Source organism: Protopterus annectens, chromosome 1.part2 (assembly GCF_019279795.1).
Source record: "Protopterus annectens isolate FY-2018-M chromosome 1.part2, PAN1.0, whole genome shotgun sequence".
In the NCBI taxonomy this organism is placed as follows: Eukaryota; Metazoa; Chordata; order Ceratodontiformes; family Protopteridae; genus Protopterus; species Protopterus annectens.
In genome coordinates this window covers 442,688,382-442,700,764 of record NC_056727.1, presented here as the reverse complement: position 1 = coordinate 442,700,764, position 12,383 = coordinate 442,688,382, and the positions used below count along the sequence as shown (strand labels likewise).

Here is a 12,383-nt window from a genome sequence, read left to right as displayed (position 1 = left end):
CAAGAAGATAAAGTTATTTTGGAAACAGGCTTATCCAATCTGGGTCCTGAAAAGGCCACAAACAATTGATCCGTTTTTCTGAAAGATTTAGTTCTGTCCAAGTAGAAACGAAGTTGCCTATGAACATTGAGGGTATGCAGAAGGTATTCCCCTCTATATGAATGGTGAAAAAAGAAAACTGGTAGGTCAACAGATTGGTTGACGGAAAAAACAGAAATGACCTTGGGCAAAAAGGAGGGGTCAGTACGTAGAGAAACTCTTTCCCTGTGAAAAATCAAGTAAGGTCTCTTAACACTCAAAGCCTGCAACTCAGATACTCTTCTCGCTGAGGTAAGGGCTACTAGAAGCAGAGTTTTCCAAGACAAAAATGTGATATCACAGGAATTAGGAGGCTCGAAGGGCTTGTTAACAACTGAAGCACCAAAGTCAAGTCCCATGGCTCTATAGGAAGCTTGACCTGAGGTTTAACATGTAATACTCCTTTCATGAAGGTTTTGCACAGTCGGTGTGACATGACATAGATGAATCGTCAATTCCATTGTGAAAGTTTGCAATAGCTGCTAAATGCACTGTAATTGTCAATGCTAAAGCTCCTGCATGCAAGAGGGTAGTGCGGTATTGTAGGATCTTCTGAATAGGCATGGAAAAGGGGTCTATGTTATGCTCTGGCCCATCTAGAGAATCTAGTCCACTTACTGAATACATTTTTCTGGTGGAAAGTTTGTGCAAAGCCAGAAGGATCTCGCGAACAGGGGATGGAATATCAGGTAGCCTGGCAATCATTGGAAGTGGAGAAACGAAGCTGTGAGCTTCAGGCTGTGAAGATTGGGGTGAATCAGTCCCCCAAGTATGAGACAGCAGTCCTTGGGACTGATCCAGGATCCATGGACTGTGAATCAGGTGAGGCCATAGGAATGGGAACCAGACCTGACTGGGCCAATAAGGGGCAATTAGGATCACTTTGGTTCTCAACCTTTGAGTTTTTTGTACAAATTTCGGGATGAGGGGAAATGGGAGAAAGGCATACAGTAGATCCGGGGGCCAATCGTGCGTCAGAGCATCCCTCGGTGATTCCCCCTGAGGGGGGGATCAGGGCAAAGTAGCTCCTGCATTTGTTGTTTAGGGGTGAAGCAAACAGGTCGCAGCAAGGCCTGCCCCAGCGGCAGAAGATTTGAGCCGCTATTGTTGGCTTGAGGGACCACTCGTGAGGAATCAAAATGTTCCTGCTCAGATTGTCTGCAATAAGATTGGAACTCCTGGAAATGTGCATTGGTATGAGAAAGCGGTTGGAGGCCATCGCTCAATGCCAAATTCTCATGGCTTCCCGACACAGGGGATAAGACCTGGTTCCGCCTTGTTTATTGATGTACCAGACGACTGACATATTGTCCAATTGAATTCCAATGGTCCCGGAAGGGAGGGATGTGTGGAATGCTTGCAATGCTAAGAGAACTGCCTTCAATTCCATGACATTTATGTACAAACTGGCCTCCATGGGGGACCAGGTTTCTTGGACTTTCTTTCCCTGGAAATACCCCCTCATCCTAACAGAGAAGCGTCTGTGGTCACTGTGGCCCTGGGCGGGGGAGACAGAATGGTCGACACTAAAGATTCGTTTCTGGCTTCATCCACCATAGCATTTCTTCCTTGCAAAGGTTTGTAAGGCGTATCATGTGGTTGAGTGGGTGGGTTAAGATCAACCATTGTGATGAAAGAAGCCACTGTAATAGTCTCATGTGCAACCTCTCCAGTGGTACTAAGGTAATGGTCGCTGCCATACAGCCTAATAGTTGTAGTACAAGGCATGCTGGTACAAATGTCTGCAGAAGGAGAACTTGAATCTGGTTTCTTATTTTTGAAAGCCTGTGAGGAGGAAGGGAAGCTTGACAGGACTTTGTGTCTAAGATCGCACCAATGAATTCCAGTGCTCTTGTTGGAGACATGCGTCATTTGTCCATGTTGATTGTGATACCTAGGCGAAGAGCAAGGCCTTGAGTGTGAGAGAGACGGAGGATGAGAAGATTCCTGGTCATGGTGGTAAGGAGCCAATTGTCTAGATATATAAATGCCTGGAATCCTTGTAGTCAGAGATGAGCTACTAATGACTGCCATACATTTGGTGAATACTCTGAGGACTGTCGAGAGACCAAAGGGCAGTACTCTGAACTGGTAGTGATTGGCTCCCAGCCGGAAGTGGAGAAATCTCCGGTAGTGTTTGTACATCTTTATGTTGTAATATGCGTCCTGGAGGTCTATAGAGCACATCCACTTGTCCTTCCCCAGAAAGGGGAGAATGGACTGTACCGTGACCATCAGGAATTTTTGAGGTTTGGTGGATTTGTTTAGTAAGCTGAGAAACAGGATTGGTCTCCAGTCCCTTGTCTTTTTTGGCACTAAAAAGAACCTCAAGTAAAACCCGGATCCTATTTGGTCTGGTGGGACTGGTTGGATGAGTCTTTTTCTTAGCAGCTTTTTGATTTCTAAGGCTGCAGCCTTCCTCTGACTGGGTGGAACGTCGGGGATTCATTTTATGGGTTTGGGAGTGAGAATAAATGGGATATGATAGCCTCTGGATATTATTCTCTGCACCCACGCATTAGTTGTTATAAGTTGCCAGGCTTGTAGGTGCAGAGAGAATCATCCTCCAGCTGCTTCCAGAGGAAAGCAATCGGGCTGCTGTTCAGGAGCCCTGAAAGGATCTACCAGAGAAGGAATCCCTAGCGCCCTGGTTGCATGGACCCCCTCTGCCCCAGAAAAGGGCGTCTTCTGGATGAGTTGCCCCCTCTGCCCCAGGGGAATTGCTCATCACAAGTGCCACGAAAAGATCCTTGGGACTTCTTGAACCACAATTCCCCCCCTCCGATTCCTGGAGTAGGGTCTCTGGGGGGGGTGGAAAAACATATGCTCACAGCAGACAAAGTTTTTCCACCCTTCTCACTACGTGACAGTGTGTCTCTTACCTTGGGACCAAAAAGGGAAGATTTATCAACAGGCGCGGTGACAAAGGAAGATTTAAAAAAGTCCTTGAAGTCACACAACCGCATCCAAGTATGTCTTCTCATGATGATGCCCGAACTGCACCCTCGGTAGTGTGAGAAATCAAGCGCATTGAGGAGTTTGAGATGGATTCTAGGGTAGCTAGCTGAGAGGCAACAGTATCACGTACCTCCTCAGGCAGTACCCCTGCCGAAGAGGCAGACATTTCTGAGATTAGATCTCTTTGGAGGTGAGTAAAGTGTGCCAGGTAATTCAGTGACTGAATTGCAAAGGTCTCTGAAGTGTAGGTCCGTTTCCCCAGTCTGTCCATAGTCTGAGAGGGATGAACAGTGGAACTATCTTCTGTCAGTTCCCTCTTGGTGGCCGCTGCCATGACCATGGAATCAACTACCAGCTGTTTGGACCAGTTGGGTTGGTCTTCATGAGTGGACAAAATTTTATCTGGCCTCCGAGGGACAGGTTCTATGTTGTCCGGGGCCTTCCAGGCACACTGCACATCAAGTCTAATGAGCTCATCCGCAGGTGGGGTCACCCAGGAAGTAGATGGTCGAGCATGGAAGGTCTGCAAGAGCACCGATTCCTCCGAAGGGTTGGAGGGCTTCCAGTCTACCCTCTGCTTGAGGATCTCGAGAATGTCTCCAAATGAGAAGTTTTCCGGGGGAGACTGTGGGGACCCTTCTCACACATTGTAACCGGTGTCTTCAGTGATGGATTCCTCAGGGGAATTTAGATGCTTCCTCTTGCAAAGTTTCTTCCACGGGGGGCTCCCCAGTGGGGTTTTCTGAGGATGACTCCGGAGAAAAGGTTCCCTTCAAGGGAAAGTCTTGCAGCTCCCGTGCTCAAGATCCCAGAATAGGAGGCTGAGACAGCTGCCTGCTAGAGGGGGGTTCTGGTTCCAATTCCAATGGCGCCAACTGACAGCCTGTTGAAGCAAGAACCCTCTCTATCACCTGGAAATCAGGCCCATCCGAGGAGGACTGGGAGCCCAGAACAGAGAAGGACGACCTCGGAATCGGGGTCACACCCTGCCCTGAGGAGCCTGCCTCCAGGCGAGGAGCTCTGAGAGGACCGGTTGCTGCTGGGAGAGCTGTGGTCATAGATGGCACTACAGAAAAAAATCGGCGTCATACTAGGTCGACAGCTCAATCACTGCTCCGAGAATGCACCAGTTCCAAAGGAGCCATGGTACCAAGAGTAAATCAGTGCCGACAGGAAAGCCTCCGCTGTCAGAGCAGAGACAGAATGCCATGTATGGCCATCGGTACCGAAGTTTTCGAGACCTGTGAGGAGATCGGAGGAGGATAGACAGGTGAATACGCAGTGAGAGCCTCCATTCCATGAGTGAGAGAAGACCTAGTTGAGGTGGGTAATCCTCTAGCTGCCAAAAGCTTGTCCATAACCTTCACTACCTTTTGTTCCAAAAGACTTGTGGTGGATCTGAAGGAAGCTGCTGATGGAGATTCTGGTCTCTCAAGAAATGGACTAAACTGTTTTCCTAAAAAGGGGTCATAAGAGAGAGAATACCTGATTCTGGGAAGGTGCTCGACCTTCGGATCCGAAGTTGTCATTATCAGTGGGGCCATGCAAGACATTGGCACAGTAGATGGGGATGGTGCTGATCAGGTATAGTGGTTGGAACCTGCATCATAAACAAAGTCGGCACTGAGGGAGAAGGTGCCGAAGCTGGTACAGTAGGAGTTTGAATCAGAATCAAGGACGGCACTGAGGGAGAAGACAGGGACCCTTGTGCCGAAGCTGTCTGCCCTGACGGCACGGGAGAAGGTGTCAACTCGGTTCAGAGGAGGACGGGGATGTTGGAACCGAAAGACTCCGTTTCTCCTTATGTTTTTCTACATCCTTATGCTTAAGAGGTGGTGAAACCTCCATCCCAGAAAGAGCCTCTGCGAAGGGTGAATTCAGCATACCCTTTAGAATACGCTTGTTCTTGCGTTCAGTCAACGTACGGTTGCTGAAGCTAAAGCAAATGTCACAAGAAATGTTAATGTGGTCAATGCCCAAACAATAAACACACTGGGCGTGACTGTCACAGTTGGGCATCTTACGCCTACACTTCTCACACTGCTTGAACCCAAGCTTGGTCTTATCTGACATTATCAACACACTAGAACTACCACACAACAAAACTATATCTACTAAACAAGAAGATATAGGGATAGCAAAATTTTTTTTTTTTTTTTTTTACAGATAGTTAGGAAAGGAGTGCCAACAATGGTAATGAGAAATACCAGAAAGGTAAGAGAAGGGCCTACTAAGGTAGGGAAGAGGGAGTAGTACCAATGATGGTATGAAAGAACTACTAAGGTAGTGGGTAGGGTTTAGTCAGGAAATGAATAAAGTAGAAACGAGAAATAACTTTAGATGAGAAAACTGGCTAATAAGACACAAACTATAAATAACCACAAAAAAAGCTACACTTAGCTTGAGAGAAGGCTTGGCATCTCCGACGAGGAAAGCGGCAAACAAGATCTGAAGAGACTATGAGAGGGGCATTGTGGGTAGGTCTTAGCTGAGAGTTTTTGGCTGGCGCGAGCTTGGTACCGGCCGTGTCAGTTCCGAGGACAGAACCAAAGTCCTATCAGTAAGGAATGAATGAAGATTTACAACATCAGATGTGTACCTTTAACTGAGTCTATTGTGTCTGACCAAACTATCCTAATGTTGAATGTAGAACATGAAAGTTTGATCATACTCAATAGGAAATGCAAACAAAACTGAAAACAATATCAAAAGAGGAAAACTATTTACTCTTCTCATATTAAAACAAACCCTCGTACCACTAGTTTCAAATTTGTCTGAAAAATGTCAATGTTACAGGAAGGTTTTAATGACATTAAAATGTAGGGTTAGGGCAGCATTAAGGTTAGGGTTAGCACCCATTACTAAGGTGCTCCACCCCCCCCTTTAGTAATGGGTACTAACCCTAATGCTGCCGCTTCCCCCAACCTTAACCTTGCACCTTATCATTATCATTCCATAACACTGCCACTATGCAAGGTAGACTCATGCACACAAACAAACACATAGAAACCACACTACAGCTATCCGTTAATCTAACCTTACCCAAAAATATACAAACTCGCACACAATCGCAGAACACCCATCCTATACTCATCCCAGACCCTAACCCTAACTCAGATACACACACGCTGTCACCCACCCAACCCCACTTACCTGTACTGACATTCCATACCATCGACATATTCACTGTTCAGCCATCCATACTGTCAACATTAAATCACACCCTGCATTTTTCGACAGATGTATGTTCGGTACAACACAGGGAAACCCTTTAACTATACAGTATGTAATTAGAAGAGAAGCATGCTGCTGTGAAGCCAACTTGCTTACAGCAACATGTCTGACTATACTAAAGCACTTTGTATTAGCTACAGATCGACAGGACAGTCAACAGTTAAGGCACTTTTACCAGTTTCCAATATAGGAGCAGCAGGGCTAAGAGTCACAACATGATGCATTAAACAGGCCTCATAGCAACTTGAAAGGAAAACCACAAGCAATCATAACAAACTAACCTCAGATGGAACCCTCTCAACTACATCAGCCTCTGTCATAAGAACTTCTCCATCGTGCACTTGGATCTTCATTTCACTTAAGTGATGCCTGACCTGCAATAAGGTTTATGTAAAACTGATTAGTGTAGCTCTCATTCCAATACATCTGAAATACTGCAGGTAATATACATTTCCAGGAATGTACATAATAGCAGAAATTACCCAAGAGTAGATCTTTGGGAGGAGATTCCTGAAGCAAACATTCCGAGGACCAAAAAACTTAATGAATCAGTTTGTTGTTTCATACTTAAAATGCAGCACTTTAAAGGAGCTACTTTTGTGTGTGCATGTGCATGTGTACATATATATGCAATTCTGCTCCTGTTCAAGATGATTTGTGGGAATGGGAAGACTGCACAGAGAAATAGAACTCTTTTTCCAAAAACTGTTCTAATAATCCTCATGGCCATACACTTCCCACCAGCACTATGACCTCTGCATTCTTTGGACCTTACCACCTTTCTGAAAGTCTAACTACCCCTACATCAGGGCCACAATCGAACAGGATGCTGCAACTTGTGTGCAGACACCTCAAATTTGACAGTTCAGCAAGGGACATTAGAGTGGATACTACCTTACCTTCCTCTGAAAAGGCTGGCAGATATATACACTGCAGTGCTGCATTACCACATATAAGCATTACTGTGCATCTATACCTTCGCCTAGAGTGCCATACATTCATTGGAAAGCTGCATCTCTCTTTTTTTGCTCCTACAATCTAAGCCTACCACTCACTTTTTTGCCAGGTGTTACTCAAGAGGCAGATAATGAACTGGTCCCGCTTTTAGAAACTGGTGGCAAACAGACCATCACTCCAAACCCCAGTTCAGCTGGTTGTCCATAATGAGGGCCTCTACTAATAGGAATCAAGATCTACTATAGGAGCAAGCATTCAACATTTCAGCACCCTGCCCCACAGAAATGACTCAGTTAACTCTATTTAGGGGAATTCTACTTGCACTGCTGTTTTTCAAAGACAAAACTTAGGATAGTTTATTGAGCAGTCACAAATCGTATTATATGACTGTCTAGAACCTTCTAGTCTGCCTACCAGACTTTAGTTTTCCTTATACAGTACTAAAACGTCAGGACTCCAACTACTTCCACCATACACATCCAAATGATGCAATGAAGAAAAGCCTAAAAGGCATCTAAACAAAGCTGACAGGATGAGGAAACATTAGCTACCGAAGTATTTCTCAAAAATCTTTTATGACTACTACTCAGGCCATTTTTCTTAGCCTCCTATTGCATAGTGCAAATTTAGGGTAGTGCCCCACAAACTAGAAATCCCCTAAAATGCAAATCAGAACTCCAGTCACCACAACATAACCAATGCTTATAAACTAACTGTTTTTTGTTTTTTTTTAGTTTTATTTTACTTCATGTAGTACAGTCACCTTTGGTGCAGGAAGACCAGAAGGCCGAGGGATCTACTCCCACGCCAGGTGAATGGATTGCTGACAAATTAGTGCAACACTGGGATGTTAACACAGGTCCCATGCTTGAATTGGTGGTAGTGTAGGTGGACTTAAAAAGATCCTCTAATCTTTCAGATAGGTGCCATGGGAAGTTCCCCAATACCCTGGTCAGATTTCCCCTAGAAATATAAATACCACTTTGGGTCTCCCAAAAACAGGGCCACTAGCCACTCCACCAAAGGACAGACAAATGAGTGGGTAAATAAATATAATACAATATAATACCTTAATAATATACCATAATATAATGTAATATAATGTCTCCGCGGTGGTGGTGCTGCGGTAGTGTTGTCGCCTCACAGTAAGATGCTGTCCGGTTCAATTCTCAGCTAGAGCGTCTTCTGTGTGGAGACATGCGTGAATTGGAGTACCTTCGTTGAAGGTTGTGCGTCAGAGCTGGTAACTCGGTACGTAAAAATCAACTACCAATCATTAGCGGACCGGAGTTCTGCTGTGGCGACCCCTAACCGTGAGAAGCCGAAAGACACAACATAATGTAATACAATATGATATAATATAACAAGCTATTCACAGAGAGTGGAATAACTCTGGCACACAGATAGTAATATAACAACTGCCATCAAAAGTGATCTGCAAAAAAGGACCCATACAGTACGAAAATTTGCCCACCCAATATTCTCAGCTTGGTATGACATATACAACAATATGCTCCAGGCTAGGAAAGTGTGACTTGGTGCCTGTGCTTGCCAGTTTGCACCTCCCAGCACAAAGTGAGCACACCTGGATAGGTTCATAGGTGTGTACTAGGCTAATGGCCATGGGGCCTTTACAAGCCTAGCCGTAGGACTACCCTGGCATCGTGCCACCCGACCTTAGTTCCCAGTGCCTCTGTCGAGTACAGCCACTGGAGTTATCCCCAGGGTGAATTTGCCATTTCCCATCCACTCAAGATTTCTCTTGAAGAGGGTCAGCGAGGTGCTCTGCTTGACATGTATGGGAAGTCTATTCCATAGCATGGGCAGTCTCTGGGTTATGAACCTGTCCCTCCAGTACATTCTGTTGATTGTGGTAATGACGTTGAGATCTCTGGAGTGCATGGTGCGGAGGGATTGGGATTTCTTTAGATGTAGCATTTCTAACAGAGCTGGGTCAGACATGGCTTTGTAAGTCAAGCAGAGAGCACCTCTAAGTAGGCGATATGAGACTGAGAATATCTGGAGTTTTTTTTTTTGAGTCTGTCCATATAGTACAAGTGTTTAAGGTCTGGGATTCTCTTTGCGAGGTACTTTTGCGGCCCCTCCAGTTGTTGCTGGTGTCTAGTGAGGTACATGCCAAATGGGTCATTGTACTCGAATTGCCTAATGAGGGAAGAGAAGAGGGAGACAATGACCTCTTTCTTCCTGGATGCAAAACCCTTAGTAATAAGATGTGCCACATAGAAGGACTTTCTGACCACAGTGGCAATGTGGTGATCAAAAGAGAGGTTGCTGTCAACCTGTGTTCCCACATCTCTTATAATGCCTTTTGTGTTCGGTAGACTACCATCAATGTGGTAATTCATGGGAACCAGGTTTTTCCCATAGGGGATAACAACACTTTTTTGGCATTGAGCTTAAGGCCATGGTTCTGCCACCAGTCGTAGGTCTCAGTGAGGCCTTTCTGTAGGATGTCAACAACACTTGGGAGTTAATAATGGCTCCCAACTTGCAATCGTCTGTGAACTTTGTCAGCCAGAGTCCCTTCGTGTTGGCCTGGGCTTCAGAGACGTAGATACCAAACAGGAGAGGACCCAGGGCCGAACCCTGTGGGACTCCACTCGTTACTAGTCGGCAGTCTAACTTGGAGTCAGCTACTTTCACACTGTGGGTTCTGTGAGCCAGATTGCAACCCACCTAGTGATGAAGAGGTTGATGCCTAGCTTAGTGAGTTTTTCTATGATTCCTGAGTGGGGAATGGTATCAAAGGCCTTGGCCAGATCAAGGTAGGCTGTATGTACTACCTTGCCTTCATCCACACATGATGTGTTCCAAAGCTTTGCATATCAGACTCCTCAGGCTAATGGGGCGATAGTTCCCAGGGTCTGTAGTCACTCCTCCTTTGTGGAGAGGGATGACTGTAGCAGTGCACCATTCAGTAGGGACAAAGCCTGAGGTGAGGCTGTGACTGAACAGGGCACACAGGTGAGGTGCCACTTCACTCTGTAGTTCATGTAGAACACAGCCAGGGATATTGACAGGTCCCACAGAAGCTGTGTTCTTGGCCTTGGACAGTGCTGTTTTAACCTGTGCAGCAGTAATACTGGGTGGCTGGCAATCTACTGGTATTGTGATTGGTCCTTTGGGGGGGAGGGGTAAAGTTGGCACTGAATCTGTCGGCCAGTATATTGGCAATATCTGTTAGCTCGGTATAGGAGGTACCATTGTGCAGTAGCTCAGAGCAAATCTGGATGTTGCCATTGACATTCTTTACATAACTATAGACGGCCTTGTGGTTGTCTTTACTATCTGCTGCAATTCTGTTTTCATAGCTAGCTTTAGAGGATTTGATGAGGGATCTCAACTTTTTGTTGAGGCTGATAAGGGAGTGTTTCCAGTCTTGGAACTTCACCTTATTCCACCTCAGTTTCCTCCTCCTGTTGTAGAGTTTGTTTATGGCAGGGGACCACCAGATTGGCTTCCTTTTTTTTGGAGGAGAGCATCTTGGTTCTATTGGCTATGGTGAGATCCATGCATTTGTGTACGTGTTCGTACAGTGCATTGGTATGATTCAATGGTCATACAACTAGTCTCAATTTGCATGGGTGCCGTGACGTTAGCCACCTCTGTTTTTAGGAGCCCAAAGTTAGCTATAGAGAAGTTTTTCATAGTGGTTACCTTTGCGGGGGATGGGGTGGGGGTAGGTGGGAGGGATGTGGATTTCCAAGGTGATTAGTTTGTGGTCAGATCTAACCAGGGAGGAGCAGACTACTGATGTAGAGCAACGGTCACCCATGTTAGTAATGACCAGGTCAAGGATGTTGCTACCTCTAGTGGGGGTAAGAACTAGTCCAGGGTATTGGAATTAATGAACGCCAGGAAACGCTGGGCAAGTGTATTGGTACATGAATAGTTTTCCCAACAAGTGGCGCAAGATCCCCAGGGTAGGAATTTGGACATTCATCTTGATATTTGTGAGTTAAAATGGCAACTGCATCCAAACGCAACTGAGTACCCGGGCATTGAGTGTACTGCCATTACATGTGTGTTAAAATTGAAGAACATTATAGGACAGATTATTTACATTCCTTATGAATTTTAGTACCAAGTATTTGTTTTTAACACAATATTTTTTGTATTTTTTGTAATTGTACATATATATTTTTTGTATTTGTACATATATTTCTTTAAATGTGACTTTGTGGTTAACTAATTTATTGGATACTTGTTTTAACTGACATGCTATTTAAGGGCTGGGTGAGGATGTATCTTTTGTTCTGAGGAAGTCCCTTGAATAGGGAAGAAAGCGCTTAACTGTTATTAAAGTTTGTACTCTCCAGTTGCTGTGTCGTACTGTGCTTGTTTGGTTCTCTAGTTCAGAGATGGCTGAGAAGAAGTTCGTTCCAGCTGGTGTGGCTCAGTTATGGAAGGGTCGGTCACTAATGGTGAGCTCATGGAGCTTTTGCAGCAGATCAATCAGCAGCTAGCCATTCATTACATGCAAATTAAAGGTTTGATGGAAAAAACAACTACTTCGGCTTGGTTTCCCTTTGACCCAGCCAACACAATTATCCCAACCTGAACAGCAGTACAGGTTGTGGGGAACTCAAATTCAAGTCCGGCTGAGAATTTGAGTAATAAAGGCAATACAAGCAGTGACAATGAGCCAGTGGACTGGAAAAATAATGGGTTCGATTTTCGTTTTGAAAGAAGGAGCAGGGGCACTATTCAATACGAGTCTTTGACCCTGGTTGAGAGGTTAAAAAGACTTTGAAAAGGATATGCTTGCTTTTAAGAAACTCCAGATGTAAATAGCATATCTTGAAAGAAACATTGAACTGGGGCAGATACCAAGAGGATGTATCTGACCGTATAGGTATTAAACTCTTAAAGTTAATGGTAAAACAAAATATACATGCTGTGGATAAATTATCAAAAGACCTGGATGAAAAAAATCGACAAATCCAGGCAGATTTATCTTTTGAATGATATAAAGTTAACTATTCCAACATCTTTTCCACAGCTGATAGTGTTTCACAACTATTTATTTGAGAAAAATGAATACAATTAAGAGGGATATGAATGAATATGCCAAGAACAAGGCGTACCCTTTTTGGGGTTGGTTGCCAAGTCAACAACCAAGTGAGAACCAACAG

The 12,383-nt window shown here is 44.8% G+C and overlaps 1 protein-coding gene across 1 annotated transcript in view; it reads right to left on the bottom strand.

Annotated features, from left to right (window-relative positions):
- The window catches only part of RRBP1 (ribosome binding protein 1), a gene marked incomplete in the record, with an annotated part of 1,023,325 nt that overhangs the window by 76,420 nt on the left and 934,522 nt on the right, over positions 1–12,383 (bottom strand). Inside the window, 1 exon segment of the mRNA XM_044056904.1 lies at positions 6,552–6,644. Within this exon segment, the coding sequence (XP_043912839.1) occupies positions 6,552–6,644 (93 nt within the window).